General features: G+C 37.9%; 1 protein-coding gene across 1 annotated transcript in view; it reads right to left on the bottom strand.

Annotated features, from left to right (window-relative positions):
• The window catches only part of LOC135126478 (protein O-mannosyl-transferase TMTC2-like), a 135,954-nt gene that overhangs the window by 85,461 nt on the left and 30,561 nt on the right, over positions 1 to 19,932 (bottom strand). The window contains exons 3-4 of the mRNA XM_064052505.1: positions 18,995 to 19,739; positions 15,502 to 15,616 (exon numbers count right to left, since the gene is read on the bottom strand). Coding sequence (XP_063908575.1) covers positions 15,502 to 15,616; positions 18,995 to 19,739 — 860 coding nt within the window. The remainder of the gene's footprint in view (positions 1 to 15,501; positions 15,617 to 18,994; positions 19,740 to 19,932) is intronic.

Consider the following 19,932-nt stretch of genomic DNA (forward strand, 5'->3'; position numbering starts at 1 on the left):
CTGTACGTCAAAATATAGATACGTATGTGTTAAAGTCAAGATAAAGAAGCATGCAGTGCATATGCTTCAAATGATTACTGCGTAGTCAAATTTTCGAAAAACTTTTGGTTTTTTTTTTCAAAAATCTAGCCCTCTATGGTAAAAATTGAACAAGTGCAGGAGTGTGTTATTCTATAAAATTTAATTAACATTGGCTTTGTAAATTTTGGAAATGACGCCATCGCATTGATGGTGGGTATGATTAGACAAATTTGGCTGAGCGTTTTACCATCTAATTGATATTCATGGTATACACATAAAAGTTGATAAAAATCGGTACACTAATTTTGGAGATTATCTGTCTAATAAAAATCCGGACAGACGGCAGACGGATAGACATACAGACAGACAGACGGAAACGGGAGACCTAATTTTTCGTTCTAACGATTAGAATACTTAGATTACACACGAGAGTAAAAAAAATAATCGAAGGTCATTTCGCCAGATCTTCAGTACAATAAAACATATCTATAGTTTTTTTCGAAAAATTATAAAATTTAATCATATGTTCCATCGTATTTTGCATGTTTTCCATAGGATTTATTCGGCAAAATTAAAAAAAATTACGTCATCAATTTTTGAAAGGAGATATATGTATTTTGATTAGAAATTGATCACGCTTACGATAACTTTAAAAAGTTTGCAAGATTTCAAAACAATCGGTTCTGCAGATTTAAAATTGAATTTCAAAATGTTATATAATTTTGACTTTTTTCTAAAAATTTTGATGTCTTGGTAAAAATGATTAGACAAAGTTTGGTTAGCGTTTAATAGCCTACATGATAATCATAATATATTTATCTTCAAAATCAACACAGACGGCGGACAGACAGACTGACAGACAGACAGATAGACAGATGAACAGACAGGCGGAAACGGGAGACCTGTTTTCTCGTACTTTAGGCGTCATGATCCATCGAGAAAATACATAAGTAGTCAGTCGCCCGATGGACTTGATTACAATACTTCCTTAGCTTACGCTCGAGAATTACACACTTTCATTTAACATTCAAGTCCCACTACCAGTTCATGCGTTAAAAAATATATATTTTGCAGAGTTATTTTGACTAACAAATTATTCCTCTATAAGTGACATAACATTTTGTTCATCAAAATTTATTATTCTTTTAATAGAGAGCGATCGGATATTTTTATTTATTGCAGTTCCGTGATTAAACAAAAATATTTTATGGAGCAAAACCGTGCGCCAGAGTATTAACTATAAAATATCATTCATTTCACGAGAGGATTTAAATAAAATGAAAAATTATTAACTGCTATTTCATCCCACATAAAAAAATAACTGTATAGAGATATTCAGAAGGACAATTCTAGCGAGATTATCGACAAAATTAATAGCAAATTCATTCCGGCAACACTCGAGTGTAAAATATGTCGAAAAACACGCTACAAACTTGCACACCAGTTATTAAACGTCAAATCTGTATTGAATGCAAATTTGTAAACACTCCCCCACACACCCTACTGACAGTTATAAAACGACTCAAAGATTTATGCATGTTTCTTGAGAGACAACAGATTTACTACTAGCGATAAAAGACAGGTTTAACGACAAATCGCCTAAACGCATTTTAGTGTTAAATGTCAAAATTCACATTCGCAATTTCTGCAAAACTCCGTAATCCTGTCGTTTTCCCGGAACGCGGAACGTCCAGACCACAGGCAAAGCCCTCATCCGGTATGCCAAGCTGGTGCCGTAGCGTAGAAATCGAATCCTCTTTCGATGTGATTGTTGGTAACATTTGCTTCCGCAGTTCTGCAGCAATAAACCTCGAGTAAAAGTTACGCCGCAACTGTGCAGCAGCCCTGGGAGAATCCACGGAAGCGTGGAGGGAGCTAAGAAGCATGCTGTAGTCTATTCACTAAACATCCGTACTGTCAAACTTAAATTAGGTTGTCGCCCTGACGAAAATTTATCTGTTTTATGTTGGCAACAGCGACGCGGATATTCAATTGCTGCGAAGTCGCACTGTCGTCAGTGCTGGAAACTATTTCTAATTAGCGGAGGCAGAAAAAGCTAACGGACGGCTTCAAAGAGACGTTTTACCAGAGCGTTATAATGGGGCCATTTTATTCCGAGTCTAGGTTCATGTTTCACAGGCGGTGGAACACGAAAGAGTAGGTATTCGTGTTTGAATGACTTTGTATCTATTGATCCTCTTCAAAAAGTTGATGACGTCATTTTAAGCTATAATTGAATAAATGTCAGTTGAAAGTTTTAACTTTCTGTGTACAAATTCTCCTCGTTTCAACGAAGTGATGTATGAACAAATTTGTTTTATCTCCCGACTCAGAAACTCCCCTGTAATTTTCTTATATTCTAGAAACACAGCAGCGTTATAATTAGTGTGCATGTCGAAAATAAATTTACACATCTTGACTTGAAGTTTGCACGTTTAAAATGATGTCGAGGGTTGGCTGAAAATAATGTTTCTTAGAGAATAGGATACAGTTTTGTGAATTTATGAACAAGTGGTGCATATTTTGGTTTTAATAATCGACTATAACAACATGTGCGAGTTTTGTGCCCCGAGGTGGATTTTCAAATAATTTTAGTTAAAAGCTTAGAAACACGTAAAATGAACTGAAGCGGTATTAAAGTTTCATAAGCGCTTGTTTTAAATATTCATAGGTAAATCCTGGCTACTACATTGCGGGTGGCGACCTTTGATATCTACTCATCGATTGCGATAAATGGGTGTTGCCTTTTTAAAACAGTTATTATGACGTTTGACTAAATGGGAATTTGCTTTGAATGAGTTGAATCACTATTTTTGTTATATCAATAAAACCTTTATTACGTTTACAGCAGTTCAGATTAAAATAGCTGTGTTTTATTTTTACTCCATATTAGGCGAATTTTACTATCACTGGTTTTAAAACTATTTCGTAATCGAAAATGGGTTGTTGACAATGTTGTCTTTATCCTTATGATACCACTACAGGTTTTGGCTACAACTGAAATAGTTAATCGACCTTGTTTGTTAATATAATAACTGGTGTTGAAGCAAAAGCGAGTTCGTTTTTATCGTGTGACGTCATAAAGTAAGTATCTGGTGTAGATAACGAAAGTAAGTTCTAATTAAGGTATACACTATAAATATCTAATTTTCCAGGATTTGAATTTACCGAATGTGAAGATTAATACCTTATTAGAGGACTAGAAACTAAAATACATTAACATTGCATAATAAACTAAGAGGTAAGTCAAATTTTCTCTATCGAAACCGGTAATGAATCTGTAATGAAATTTGACTCAAGTTTTGTAATTTTCACTGTAAAATATTCAATCTGGACTCTTGGAAACAACCCTGAAATAAAAAAATGTTTTCGGATGTTTTGAAATTAGCACGATAGAGATATAATTGAAATCTGTTGAACAAACTTCCGTTGATTGCACATTAAGCAGAAAGTAGCCGAATATAAATTTACATCAAAACTTCTTCGAACGCAATTAAATTATTGAAAGTGGAAACTTTTTATTTTATTGGAAGCTAAAATCATTCTGTAATGAAATTTGTTAAAACGCGTACAAAAAGGAAAGAAAATCATGAGACTAAAATTATCGTATTCTAGAAGCATTGGAGAACATTGTAAGGCTCAGAGATTTGTGATTCAACGTTGCCTCCCCATGAACCGAAGCAGATTGGTCCAGATGCTGCAGTTGGCGCCCGAGCAACCGCCCCCGTACAAGGCGCTAACTGCAGGCCCCTAACCTAGACCGAACAAGTAGAGACGCTTTAGACTCTCTCAACATTTTCATTAATCTTTAATTTTGTGTCTAAAGTGATTCCAGAGTCATAGATTTACAACTTATATATGTTTACAACGTGGAGCAACGCGTTTTGTGTCATTTTTAGGATACATACTTCAGGCTACAAAAACGTCATTTGAAACTTGGTGGGGCGCAATAAGTTGCAATTTATCAAATATGTTGGGGGAATAGAGCTCGCGGGGTGAGTCAGATGTTATTTAGCCCGCGGTGGTGGATTAAGTTCATCGGAAACCGCAAGTCATGCTTTCGCAGAATTAATGTGAATTAAATTCGTTAGGCTGATACAGGCATACTTATTATTATTATGATATTTAGGGTGCATCAATGCGTCTCTTCTTGTCGATAATTCTGTTGAGTTTCCACTTTTCGCGCTCCCTCAATCGACTGGTCCATATTTCAGTTAGTGCGTAAATTACGGCATCCCCTGCTTTCTCGGATCCCCAGTGAAAGATGGCAAATTCTCAAGTGGTGCTTGTACTTCGGATAAGCAGCCGAGAAGGAGATAATCCTCATTAAACTATCATCATACTCCGAAAATAAGAACTCCCCAGGTTTCCCTCCGTAAAAAACGCCAGTATACGACAATAAACAGGAAGATACGCGAACTTTATTGCCCACAATAGCGAGGAGAGTTGGCGCGTCACATTTAAACTCGATCAAACTACTGTAGCGAAGTTCTCCCTAATTACCGCTGCCGCTTCCGCCGGCCTCGACGCCGGCGTCCAGGTGCTCGTTACGTCATTACACCTTCCCTGCCGACTTAATTGAGCGTGCGGGAAAGTGAAGAATGGCCATATAATGCCCGCCGCCGCCTTTGAAGTTTCGCAACGGTTCCCTCCCGAACTTTAATTCAAAACAGAATTATAAATCAAGAGTGGCGAAACTTTTTTTGCCGACAAATTTTCGCCTTTACACGAATGCGGTCGTGACATATTTAAGTATTTTTAATTAGGAGTTCTTGTCGTTCTCCCCTGCAAGTTATTATTCCGACCCGCGCCCGTAATGAAGGAAATTATGAAAGTTTCGCGCGCGCCGTCGGGAAGGAAGCGGCAGTTATTTTTCGTGTTGCGGCACCACTTTGATACATGGACTTTAATTAGAACCGCGCCGGAAAAGATCCGGCCGCTCCGAAGGTGCGACTCCGTGTCGGAGGTAATTTCAATTAGGCCGAGAGGCGAGGGAAAGGATTAAAAACACAAGCGCAATTAGACGATTCCGGATGGGTTCTTTCACCCTTCAAAGCGGCCAGCTCGGATTTCCCACCACCGGCCGCACAGAAGGTTTCATGCCATCAGGCTGTTTGTAAATCTTGATCTAGAAAACGTTCCTACCTAACTAGAATAAGCCACTAAAGAAGATTCGAATATTTGATTGAAGCTCCCAGCGTGATCAAACTCAGTTAAACACACCGTTTTTGCATACCAATAAAATTTTACTACCTAAAAGCTAAAAAACCAGGTTACCGATCCCTAAACTGTTCACTATAATGGTATATATACCCTCAATCGGCGGCTGAGGTCGGCAAACACCAAACAGGGCCGTATATGAAATAGTGGAACCAAGATTGATATACCTATTACCTCTATATTGCTGCTCGTTAACAGTCTCCAGAGAAATCGAATAATCCTGTGGACCCCGGAATGAACATTTAAGTAATTTTATGGTTTGTTTATGGTTGGTTACTCCGTACCGAAAGGTAAATTTTCTGAATAGCAATCTATTTTACGATAATGAGAATCGAGATTAAGATGGCGAACTATGATGAGAGAGCAATAAAAACGTCCCGAAGTTAAGGACGTGTTAAAGGGGATTAGTGAATTCTGTAGAGGCCAATATACCTGATGTTAATAAGTATAATGTTATATCCTGTTGGCTAGTGCCTGCTTGGAGTAGTCTATATTCAAAAAACAAACTTCAATTTCATTCTTTTTAAATGACGTTACAATTTTTTTCCAAAACGTTGCCGGTATATAAGAAAACACCCACTAAACAAACAAACAAAAACTGCCAACTTTATTTTCCAAATACGCGAGCTGTGAAACGTCAAAATCGCATTAAATTGCACATTCGTCAAAATGGCCCCGTTTTAGTGCTCGCCTTAACTGTCGCTCGAACGTAAAAGTAAAAAAATCAATGATGTCAGTTAAATCTCGAAGTCAAACTCCCACGTTATCTTAGACGACCAATAGCTCAGAATAGCAATTCCGGGTGAATACAGCCGGAATGCTTCTAATTGCGATTGTGTATTTAATCGGGAATAATCCCTCACCCCATTGTCGGCTAATTGAAATTACTTTTGACACGGAATCGGACAAGCGAAACGTGCCAAAGCGCTTTGATAAGATTCGATGGATGGGATTCGGAAAAATTTAATTTTGTTAAAATTCTTCCGGAGAAGAAATGCGCGATGCAAAGAGAGGAAAGAGAATTTGTGCAGACTTAAATAAGAGTGCAATAAAAGGAGTGCAAGAGAGTCGCGAAGTTTTGTTCGGAGGGCATCCGGTCCTCGGGTACAGGCAGCCTTTAACTCTTTCTGGGTGGACTTATTCAGATTTAGAGTTAAAACGAAGGGTTGGTTTGTTTATTTTCGCAAGCTCTATTTAATACTTTAGTGTTGTACATGTCAGATGTTGTATTGATTACATTTGGAAAATAGGTTACAATTACTTTATGCAAATTTCGCTGCTACCTACATCATGGAAGCGGGAAATTGTGATTAAAAACGCAGTGACATAGTTGGAAAGCTGAATCAGACTCAAAACTAATTTTTTTTTATAAATTGTGTGACCATTAATTTATTTAATTGGTTAATGAACATTTTAGAACTTTTTTATTGTTCAACAATGCCCTTTACATCCGACAACAAGATGCTTTTATCTCCATGACCCATTTTAGAACTGAAACTCCAACTCGGTCCGTCAATATCCCCTTTACAAGTTTGGAAAGAGGAGTCATGGATAAATCAACTTGACCCACCCACGAAGTTGTTGAAGACATTCACATTGTCTGGACCAGCGTCTATTTAAATCCATATCGACATCGTTTTACGTCTCTTACACAAAAACCTGACATTATTGTCAGTCACAACTAGAAAAATTCATATTCATATTATTGCCTTTGACACAAAGCAAATTTATATCACAATATGTGTTGGACTTGACTTACTTCACGTATCTTGGTTTCATTTAGCATATATGAATTCCGTATCATACAAAACTTGAGCTCCTCAGAATCTACACGAGCTTGTTGAGACGGGTTCATGCAATAAGAAGTGGAATTTGATTATGGGACGAAGAAGAAAGATTGGCCCGTTGCTTCGCATAAAACACTATCATTAATAATCTTGGGATACTGTTATTACTAGATCCCTCGAGATTGGGTCACATTTAAAACCGAACCGGAAACGTCATAAATTTCACCATTAGATCAGATTGGAGCCACCCAAAACTGCTCCGACAAAATTCCCATCCATTTTCTGAGTAATAATAATAATGATAATAAGTGGGCCAAATCCGCTTGCACTGGCAGAGGTGATGAAAGTATGATGGAGGCCCCGGTTCATTTTTGTGGGAAATTGTCAAAATTGTACAGGGGCAGGGGTTAATTCGTGACAACCGCGTCACGCCAATGCCTCAAGACAGTCGTCTTTAGACGGGATGAAGCAAAAAGTGAAGGAAAGTGAAAAAGTTGCAAGTATTCCATTCGAATTGTGACCACTTAGTTGGGAACTTTGTTGGAAAGAGCCCCGTTACTGCATACCGTACCGTAAACACCCCAATTGGACACTACATAAATGGTTGGCAATCTCCGAAGATTCTGGAGACCGTTCCGTTATAACCGTCATCATAGCTTTTTGAATACGAGAGCGTCGCCGCCTCCCCAGGATCCGAAGCAACCTCGTCCAGTGCGGAACTATCGCCAGGGAGGTCACAGAACGACCTTGATTGGATTTAGATAATCATTTAGTTCTCCCGCATTTAAATTTGTAGCTGGTGTGTCACTACTTGGTCCAAAACAGTAACATTCGCTACAATGGTGAGCTTTCGGGATGGCTTCAGAAGTTATAGGGGGTAAGTTTTCTAGTTTCTTTTGACTTCCTGAGCGTAAACCAAGGAAAGATTGTAAAGGAGTCCGTCTGGCTACTGATTACTTTCGTGTTTTCTCTACGATTCACAACCCCTAGGGTGCGAAAAAGTGGTCTCTCGTTTCCGTCTGTCTATCGTCTATCATCTAATCTGACCTGACTTGACCTGACCGCTTAATTCTCTCCTTTAAACCGTTTTAAGGGTGAGTTTTTTGTTCGTTTCGGACTATCAGTATGTTTTAGGGGTAACTTTTTTGTTCATTTCGTAATGGTTGGTCCATAAAACCTTTTTAGACGGTTGCTTTTTGCTCAGTTATCGACCGATTTTTTTTAGAAGTGAATTTTTGGGTCGATAGTTTTAGGGTTGTTTTTGTGGTAGAGTTTGCATTTTTCTTTATCGTTAGTTTCACTTCGGTCGATCAATCAGAACGTTTTTGGGAGTGATGTGCAAATTTCATTTGCTTTTAACGCAAATGCTTGTTATCGGAACGTGCTAATAGAATCGAATTCTTTCGAAGCATAAAGATACACAGTTGTAGATATGGAAATGTGGATGTTTGCAAGATTTATTACTTTTGACAGAGGTTTAGAAAATACATGTATGCAGTTTTTAGCAGGAAAATTATTTAGGACAGAACAAATAATTGCGACGACCTTTTCTATAAGCTTCGCACACTCACATTAAAGTGAACTTGTATCATTTTAATTAAATATTGTCGAAATTTCGTCGCCTTCATAAGCATTTCCGTTTTCGAGTATAGCAGAGCGCATAAATTTTCAGGATCCTATCCATTCAGCCTTATCAAAGCGCTTTCGCACGTTTCGCCCGTCCGATTTCGTGTCAAAAGTAATTTCAATTAGCCGGCGATGGGGTGAGGGCTTCTTCCCGATTAAATACACAATCGCAATTAGAAGCATTCCGGCTGTATTCTTCCGGAAGGCGGCAATCGGTATTCTGCCTCCGTCCGACAAAGCGCTCCGACACGTGCTCGGCCTGCCGGCTTGATGGGATTAACAGCCTATCGGTAATGACACGGCAGGATGCAAAGATCGGCGAAACGTGTGCGCCACCTATCGATTAGAACCGTCGGTGATGATCCCGGCCGAAAGCAAAAGTGAGAAGCGACGATAACGTGCGGTATTAAAGTGCGCATTAAAGGGGTGATGACGTCGATGCGATAAAAACACCCTCAACCCTAATTGCCACTTCTACAAGGACGGGATTTACACGTCCGAATTCATAAGTCCGTTACGGGCTGAGAGGATTCTTCGCGGAATAACAGGTTATGGATCCGGGGAGCTTGCAAATGGGACGGGAATGTGTGCGCGGCACGTTCGACACCTTTAATCTCTTCTGGTATCTGCAGAGTCGCTCCGGGTTTTTTGTTTGGCACGTAATGCACTACATCTAGGAAGTTTACGAGCGAGGTTCCTGCTCTAACAATTTCCTCGCGAGCTGGAGTGTATTGATAGGGGCAGCCGTCCGTCACAATGGAAACGTTCGCCGTCGACACAACCAAACAAAAATTACTACACAGGGTGAAAGCATCTATGCACATATGGATTTTTACTAAAAAATGGATTCGGGTTGAGAAGTTCGTCTCACAGGATAAAATCATCAACCTGGTATGTTCAAAATTTCGGAACATGTTTCTCAATTTTCTTTCAAGAGCATCAACATAAATCTGAGCTAACGCAGCCCACACGATGTTTGCGTATTCTAATTTATTTTTGTCAGATACAATAACACAATATACACTACATCGAGTGTTGATGTTATTAGGGCTACGAAATTTAATTATAGTCAATATTTTTCAGAGCTTCTGCGATCATATCTCTAATGTGGCTAATATGGCCTTTAGTGCGACTTAATCAGTGCTTCAGCTCCAAGAAATATGCCCACCGCCAGATCACTTTGTCATCATCGCTTTGCATTTTAACCTAGCGTTGTTTTCGCCGAACTCCGGCAGGCTATCCTTTACCCGAACGGTCATCAATAAATCGTCGCGGACCCTCGGAAACTGTACAATTTTTCTTCCGTGCCAATTATGTGAAAAGTCAACGCCTATGAGTGAAGCTACCAAAAAGAAAATCAATTCTCTATCTGGACAACACTTGTACCAGCCACTCGAGTAATCGGCCGCTTCCTAAACTCGCGTGCTGCGCTTCCAACATGAAATCACTCTCAATCAATCAGTCATCGACTGCACTATATTGAATGGCGATCCATTACGACCGCTCCTGACAGCGCCGCGAAAATTACACAACCCGCACTCATAAAAATAAATATTATATCGGGAAAGGGCGTAGGAGTATCGATATCGGGTAGAGATAATCTACTTAAAGTAATTTAGTAGTACGAAGAATCTCCCAGGATGTTACAAATAAGGCTTAGGTCGACAGAGATGCATGTTACGGCCCAGATTGCCTCCGACGCAATGTGCGGAGCATTTTGTCGCGTATTTTGTGTTTGGTTACTAAAAGTAGCATTTATGGGTTGAATTTGTCATGTACATAGAGCATTCACACACGTAATAATACATAACGCTTTGTGCGACCACTCCGAAAGATCGCTTTAAATTCGCATGCACACAATGCATAAAGCTGCTGTCAGACCGCTTATCTAAGACCGCTTTTCTGTCCCGTTTCAAGTAACAATTTTTGTTTTATTTTGTGCTGCAAAGCAAACATGAAAGAAGTGCAGAATTTTATAAATGCTTTTAAGGCCCGGATTTCGTAGACTGCTTTATCTAAACTTATCAACAACACAGCGATGTTTGCAGCGTTTCATAAACCGTTAAGAGTGTTGTGACAAGCTGTTATCGCACTAACATTTTTCTTCAAAGGTCTATGAAAGCTGCTTTTCCTTTATGTAGCTAGTCATTCATAAAACACATGTTTATAGATTTTCAGGATGAACAGTAAATCGCGCATTGAGACGACTGTAACTAGGGGATACTGTTTCAAACCAGAGTTACTTGAGGCTTATAAAATATATATAGAACCAGTAGCGAAGCATTACATATGCCGAGTCCCTGTTTTCTATCATCGGTGGAGAAGGGCGAACTGACATTCCGCGCCAGACCAAATTCTAGATAAGTTAGTACAACGTGTATTAGCAACATTATTTTTTAAATGAAATTTTTACGAAAAAAGAAAACAATAAAATTACATACGAGGTTTTTTGATAAAGTTTTCAAGATATTTGAATTTTTATGGAAAAAAAAATATATTTAAAAAATTTTTAGTCACCTAGTCTTATTAAACGCGAAAATTATTATTATTGACGTTCATCCTAGTAATTCCGAACAAATCGTTATGATAAAGCTGAACCAATTTGTAACCAAATCAAAGCTTACTTAGAGCCCAAAAATTTTATAAAATACAGAGTTTCCCATTTGAATAATATAAAAAAGGTGACAATTTGCAGTTAGTGCAAAATCTCGAGCCGCCATCTTCAAAGATGGTGGAGATAACAAATTTTATAGAAAAACACAATTTTTTTTGAACATTTTTATGTATGATACCATTTATTTGCTTTTTAAGAAAAAATCTTCAAAAATATATGAGGCGTTAAATTTAAAAAAGCGAAATACCCTGTATATTGAAAATAGTTATGAATTGTAGCTCCAAATGAACACTCTTAGATTACAACAACCAGTTTTGTCAACATCAAAATAAAATATTATCAATGTTAACAAATTTGATATCGAAAGAAAGGTTACGTAGGGATCAGTTCGACAATTTTATAAAATACCTATAGGTGTCCAATTTGAATCATATCAGAAAAACGACATTTGCATTTTAAATCGTCCTATATAATTGAGTTAAAACCCTTTTTTACTTCCCGAGCGTAAGCTAAGTAATCGAGTCCATCGGACGAATTGCCACTTTTATGTTTTGTCGACGTTTCATGACCCCTACAGTACGAAAAAAGTAGTATACCGTTTCCGTCTGTTTGTCTGTCTGCGTCCATTTTTATTAGACACGTAATCTCCGAAATTGCTGGACCGATTGTTGTCAAATTTTGTATGTATGTTAGAAATATCATGTAGATGGTTAAAGGCTCGCCAAAATTTGGCTAATCATCCCCACCAACAATTTGATGACGTCATCTCAATGAACCGTATTTGAAAATACTCCCACATACTTGTAGTATACGAATTCGCTTTCAGTTTTTTCGCTTAACGTTCAAATCTTCGCAAAAACAATTGCACGGTTTAATAACGTTATCTTTGTTTTTTTTAACATATAGAGTTTTCTTTCAACAACAGGAAAGATAAACATGTTTTCAGTTTCTTTTTGGGAAAAGAAGACTTCGTATATTAAGAAAAAATGGACAAAATATTAGCCCCGCCCACCCACCCGTTCTCAATTGTGATGAATGCTTTATTCATCGTGAGCTGAAGGGCGGAGTTTATTTGCGAAATCGTCATTTCTCTACAAGAAATTATCATATGAAATATGTTTTTAAACAGGTAGGAATTAAAAACTCATCATAATTGAGATCGGGGTGGGTGGGTGGGGCTTAATTTTTTGTTGTTTTTTAATATACAGAGTTTTCTTTCAACAATTTTTTGGCGCAAAGAACAAGAGATATAATAATAAAAAAACATAAAATCAATCTCTTATTCAATAATTTTGGACTGTACTCCTAATGTAACTCACGTAGAATAACTTGTTTTTTTTTAAACTGAAGAAATAAAAAACTGAAAAATGTAAAAATTTAATGAGTTACATACATATAGAGAAAGAAGAAGAAAGAAAAAAAGAAAACTTGAAAAATTGCAAACCGAAAAGTTGAAAATATTGAAATTGAAAACACAAAAACTGATAAAATCGAGACATTGAAAAATTATAAAAATAAAGAAAATAAAAAAACTGAAACAAAAAATTGCACATGGAAAAATTAAAAATTTAAAACTTGAGAAACTCAAATCGAAAAATTGCAAAATCTAGAAATTGCATTGAATAGTTAAAAAATTGAAAAATTTAACCTTGAAAATGCAAATCGAAAAAATGAAGGAACAAAAAAAATAAAATATTGAAGAAAAAATTCAAGTCAAATAAGCTGCGGAAGCGTTATTTACGTCACTGCTTTTACTTTATAGAGGTTATCAGAAAACAAAAATCGCAAAAAAAAAGATAATTTTTCTGAGAAGTGGGATTAATTTGGCTGCACTTCAGCGGCGAGAGAAGTTCTGTTGAAATAAGATTCGACCAATTTTTTAGTTTTAGTAAATTTTATGTAAAACCACAGACGTCCATCTTTAAATATGGCGTAACTAAAAATTTTTAAATCTGGAAATTATTTACAAAAAAAGATAAATATGTTGAAAAGTGGTGATCAAAGAACGACTGTGAGAAATCAGCATGAGATAAAGGAACTAAAAAATTGTGTCCAAAATTCCGGACTGTCATCTTTAAAGATGGTGGAGAAGGCATGTTTACAGAAAAATACAACTCTTTTGATAAACTTTGTGGCTGATATAATTTATTTTCTTTTTAATAAAGAATGTACATCTTCGAAAATATATAAGGCGCAACGTTGAAAAAAATAGGACTTCAGCCCTATCAGATTACATCAACGAATTTTTCAAGAATTTCAGATAAATCTTATGATCAATCTCAAACTACTTGCTAACTTTATGAAATACCTACAGGATGTCCCATTTGAATTATATCACAAAAACTACATTTGCATATTTAATCGTCCTGTATTATTGAGTTAAAAGCCTTGAAATTTTTATAAATTTGTCAACGCAAAGGGCCGGAATGTTTTATACAAAACCATAGACGTCCATCTTTAAATATGGCGTAATTGAGAATCTTTAAATGTGGCAGTTATTTACAAAAAAGGCAAATACGTTGAAAACTGCTGATCAAAGAACGACTGTGTGAAATCAACATCAGATAAGGGATGAACTAAAAAAGTGCAAAACCCCTTTAAAGATGGTTGAGATAAGAATAATTACAGAAAAATACAGTTCTTTTAAAATACAAGGCGTCACGTTTAAAAAAGTATGGCATCAGTAGGTAACTCTCAAATGAAATGCCCTGTATATCTGAAAACAGTTATAAATGATATTTCCAAATAAGCACCCTGAGATTATATCAACGAATTACTTTCAATAATTCCAAATAAAATATTAGGAGTATTATCAATTTCAACAAACTTGAAGAGTTCAGAAAAGTTTCGCCTCTGGTATGGTTGACATACTGAGTTACCGTGCTCTTCTGCCTCATTCTTAACCTTGCTCCTGAAGATGTCACTTACGAAAGTGTGCGAAACGTTGAGCCGAAAAACTCAATTAACACGGTTCCAACCCGGAAAACGATCATGTATTGATTCCGACCGTGCACCCTCCCAAATTATTTGATGCCAAAAGACAGGTTACGTAGAGATCGGTTCGAAAACTTTATAAACTCTCTACAAAGTGTCCATTTTAATCATATCAGAAAAATCACATTTGAATATTTAATCGTCCGGTATAGTTGACTTTAAAACACTTCCAATTTTTATAAATTTGTCAAGATGACTAAAATAGTTTATGCAAAACCAGAGTCGTCCATTTTTAAATATGATGTAACTGCGAATTTTTAAATATGGCAATCTTCTACTTCAGGCATTCTAAGATCATCAGTTCCTTACATAATTGGTATGGGAATCAGGTCGCTTCGCACGTAGGCTGGTATAGCGCATCGCCCGCCGCGGCGACGTAGCTAGGGATAGCACGTCGTCCGTCACAGCGACGAGAGATAGAGCGTGGATCGTCACAGCGAATCTAACCAATTTCAGACTTTTTAATAGGGTTCATTGTATTTCGTCGGAGGTTTTTAAGTATGCACACATGTTTCATGAAACACCCAGTATGTGTGTCCTGAGTGACTATTATAGTGAATCAAAGATTTCATGGAGAAGGTGCAATGTGCCGCCCGTAGACCGTTGGAACACCTGTACAGCAAACCTTCAGCAATTTGGTTTTATGAAACAATAAAACCGGGAATATGGTTCTGAAATTCATTTTCTAAATTGGGAAACTTCAAATACTCCTTAAAGCACACAGCTTTGTGACAAATTTGTACAAATATAGTACATAGGAGCAAAACAATCCCATATGGCATCTACTCTTTTACCTCTCGCAGCACAAAACACTTATAATTCACTTATACAACCCTGAAAAGCGTCTATAAAAAACTAGCTATATTTGAAACCGTTCGTCGAGCCACCGTCACCCACTCAAAATCGCCAAAAGGCGTTAATTAACCACTCCTCTCCCATTTCTTTCCAACCCACACCCACGACAAAGATCGCAATCCCCCTTTAGTATTTATTTATGTAGGTGAAATAAATTCCGTCGCAGCATAATCCGCTTAAAGTAAACGCAGCACAGTGTGCCGAGAACTAGGTCCGCTGTTTGAGTTAGCGCGTCGTCAAAAATCAAAGCACAAATCCGAAGTTCGCTAATTAGTTGCAACAACTATTCGCATCCACTAATTTAGCTCTAATTAGCTGATATTGGAAGCGCTTAGATGTTTAATCTGCACATCAAAACAGCGCGGTTTCAAATATACTACTCACAGGTTGTAGTGTACGTCGGCCATGTTGGGCCTGAACTGCAGGGCCCTCCTGAAGGCCCACTCGGCTTCGGCTGCTCGTCCCTGGCTGCTCAGCACGCTCCCCAAGTTCCCGTACGCTGCAACACAAACCCACATCTCAAAGTTTGCAATTTCACACTGCACTATTGAAAGCGTGCATGATATATCTCGAAGTCATGTTTCAAGAAAGTCAAACAAACTCGAAGCAGTAAATAGATTAATGTTGCACGCGATGTTAAAATGCAGAAGAGATACCCACTTCAGAAATGAGTAATTGGATTAGCTCCTGCCAGCGTCGCGGCGGGGCGGCACGGACGCATGGATGCAGAAGTTTGCATACGTTACGAACTTCTGGCGAAACTGGAGCGGAAATTTTTAATCGAAATCGGTAAAAACAACGTAATTCGTCGAATTCACGGTTAGACTTGTTAATTAAGCAAAAATTGACTCAGTTAAGCGGTAAATGGACAGTAAACAAACAGCTGATGGCATGGCTGATGCATTGCCTGTGCATAAGCATAAACGCGATTCCGGGCCTGAATTTTGTTTGCGTCGAATTACGCGAGAATGGATTTACGGGGGCGTAAATCACCCGGTTTACCTCCGTGGGCAAAATACGCCACTATTTTAAACCCAACAATGGCAAGCTTCACTTATACTAAAAAAAAAAAAAAATATACATATTTCAAGAAACTTTTCTGCTTCTAAAGTGTCATAATTTTAGTAAACTGCTTCGAAAACATTTTGTTTAAAAACTGTTTTAATTAAAGAAACAAATCCAGTCTAATAAACTTGAAGCAAATATACAACGTTTTTTGTCAGTTTAAATCTCTAGACACCGAAAAGTAGTTGTGGTATTTATGGTAGAATAATTGTAGCCGCGGTCGTTAATGCAAAGGTCAGGAAACGTCATTCATCAATCAGTTCAAAAACACTGACGCTGAAATATGGACTACATTTTCGCCATTTCAATTTACACTTGAGCGACATCATAACAGAACAATCCGCTGACATTTCAAATTTAAAGTTGGTTTGTAATTCGTATTAGCTGCTTGTATAAAATATTATATGATGAGGTGAACTGAGGCTAAGATATTTCATGGAAAAGAATAAAAGTCCAAGGATCCGCTTACTAGTAACGCTTTAATATTCCACCAGTTATGAATTTATAAAGCGCTCGAGACACTGCCGTTTCCCTGAATAACTTGTCCATTGCGATAAATAATAAATTCGGTATACTTTACACATTGCTTGAACTAACAACTAGTCATTTTCATAATCAATTTAATATCTTCGAAAACTAGATTGGATTTTTAGTGCGCGAGGAATAATTTAAAATCGCGTTAAATTTGATACCGTGATTAAGAAATCTTGAGCTACAGTAATTACGCGTATAACCTTGGCACTTGACATTTAATTAAAAATACGTAAAATAGTACCCAATATAAATTACACAAATTAACATATCCTTTGCTTTGTACTTGATAAATTCGCCGTACCTATTTTAAACTGGTGTCAGCGGTGGTTTTTATTCGGGTGACCACTTGTTGATTTAGTTGATAACTTGAGACAACAGAAATCCGTATGTAACTAGAAATCAAGTAATTAAAGGAAAATAAAGCTGCCAATTTCACCTGCAAAAATTGTATAGCACTCTTTCATTGTCACTGTAACTAAATGTAAATGGTTATACAGGAGAGCATTTTCTGATAGTTAAACTTAAATCAAATTAACGTTTTGCAATGCTAATAGTACGAAAGTTAGAACATTTGCGTCCACTTAACGGTGATACTGAAACGTTACGGCGCATTTGAATAGCCAGCACAGCGCAATTCAAGAATTCTCAATTAATGTAAATAAAAACTAACTCATTCTCTCAGATAAAGTATAAAATTTGGTTCTTCATAAGATTATTAGTTATATTTGATAAAATGTTGAGATGACGTATCTAATAAATTCCCCAAGAAACAGACGAAAATGGGAGACCTATTTTTCGTGCTCTAGAAGTTATGAAATATCAAGATTGAATAAACCCCATTATGTTTGGGAAGTAGAAAACTCACAAAACACTTAAATAAAAAAAAATACTATGTTCTATTAAATACCCGAACGATGAAAAGAAACTTCAAGGAGGAGTTAAAGGTATTTCGTGTTTTGAAAAGCCTATCATTAGTGCATTATTTAGATATAAATTACTATTTTGATAACGACCTGAAATAATAAAGCGCTTTTCACTTTGAAAATCATTCATTCTAAAAATACTGTAATTAAATTCGATTTTATTTTATAACTTCAAAGCGCGTTATAGACACCTCTTATTGTATCTATCCACTGCTATTTTTAGTTTATAGATAGCTTCCATTCATATTTAACGATAAGAAACATACTGCTATTCACTTACGTAGGCAGCTCAAACAGAATAGAATTGAAAGGGATAATAACACCAAAGAAAAAATAATTCCAACGAGCACATTTTCCTCAGATTCAAATTAAATCAAAAAGACAGCTATTACAGGTCTTGTTGGCTTAACAGTTTAAAGGTGGTTATGAAAACACGGCGTTTCAGTTAAGACCGGTTTTGGAAGATTTTCAAGACGGCCTCCACGATGTCTTACAAAAATAATGGGTTGTTAAATAATGACATATTTTTGAACAAAAACAACAATTACAACTTCATATTAAAATAAACGATCTTCCACTAGTGGGAACGATACAAATATGTTTTAAATCTATTAAGTGTAACTCCGCGTTCTCTATTGTCCCTCGGTATTGATTGTTGTAACATCCAAATTTAGGTTCCAGTCAATCAGTTCAATAAAAATTTGTCACTCAAATATCATTTGTTATTAACGATTCACGTCATACAAACGTTGAGTAAAATGATATCCATCGTAGTGCCTCGTGCATATTTTAACGTATTTTGAAATTTTCCTGCAAACGGCGATTTTTCATTTCACAAAATTATTTCCTAGGCCAAAGTTGCCTCTGAAGCACAGTCAATACACCCTATAGAAAAATAGTTTCTAAAAATATCAGACATTGTTCAAATTTGCAAAAATTATAGGAACTCTCCTCAAACTTCAATAAACCCTAAAGTGCTAATAATAATGCTGTTTATTAATTGAAAAAGTTGTTTAGAAGTTATAAGCCCTAAATTTCAAATTGATAAACCCTAAAAGCCGTTACTGAACACAAAATTTTCAATAAAATTCAAAGGACAATGTGTTTGAAAATGTTACACGATTTCAGTAGGGTATCTTTAGAAAAAAGGGACATTATTAGATGAAAACCTATTGAGAAACGTATTATCTCGAAACCCGAAAAAATTTTGTAGACGTTGTTGTTTTTAGGTTGAAGGCGCAAGCTTAATTTAGTTTTCAACTAAAATTTGACTTAGTCTAGAGTTAGGTGCGAAGGATTTCTAGCATGCGTGTACTTGGTGGAAGTCCGTTTTTCCAATTAAAATAAAATCTCACCTTTGGGCGGGTTGACGTTTATCGCCGCCCTGTACAGCGCCTCCTCGTTGTTCCAGTCCCTGTTCCTCACCACCGTTTTAGCACTGAACGTCAGCAAAACCCCAATAAACCCCACCGTAAACGCCGTGCGATGCTTTCTATAGACAGCGGCCCCTCCGAACCCCAGCATCAAACACAGTCCCGCACTCGGCAGGTACAAGACCCGCTCGGCCACCACGAAGCCCACGTAGAACAGCAGATTGGTGGCCGGGAGAAAGGGCAGCGTCAGAAGCGCCAGCGACAACAGAACGACACTGTAAACCGAAGTCCTCCTCTTGCACCCGCACGTCGTCGCCGTGTTGTTGTTGTTCGTGGTGCGGCAGCTGGCCGAGTGCGCCTCGGCCAGGTCCAGGTGGCAGCAGTGGCACGTGTTCTTCTCGCCGCGGTGCAGCGACGAGACGCACTTCTTCACGGCGACGGCCAGCAGGGCGTAGAAGCACAGGCTGGCGGCGTTGCGGCCGTCCCCGAGGGCGGTCACGCGGGGGACGGCGTCCATGCCCCAGTCGAAGCTGAGGGTGCTGGGCGCCAGGAGCAGCCAGAAGTTGAAGACGGGCAGGTAGAGGAAGGTGAGCAGGCGGGCGAGGAGGCGCGGGTCGCGGGCGGTGGGGTTGTCGGCGGTGGAGAAGTGGGGGACGGGGGACTGCAGCCGGATGGCTAGGAGGATGACGGAAGCGGCGCCCAGGACGAACATGCTGCGCCATTGTTTCTGGAACGAAAACAGGAGGAATTATTTTGGTGATTGATCGCTACCTGACGGGGCAACCCATGTCTAAGGGAAGACAACCAAATTGACATTCCGAGGCACGGAGGATCCGGGATGGAGCGTCTATTTTTCATGCAGCCTGGTCACGGCACCACTGTTTATTAATAAAATGGTGTGTGTTTGAAGAGCGGCGTTA

Source organism: Zophobas morio, unplaced genomic scaffold (assembly GCF_036711695.1).
Source record: "Zophobas morio isolate AGI-343-1 ecotype UQ-CSIRO unplaced genomic scaffold, CSIRO_AGI_Zmor_V1 ptg000002l, whole genome shotgun sequence".
In the NCBI taxonomy this organism is placed as follows: Eukaryota; Metazoa; Arthropoda; class Insecta; order Coleoptera; family Tenebrionidae; genus Zophobas; species Zophobas morio.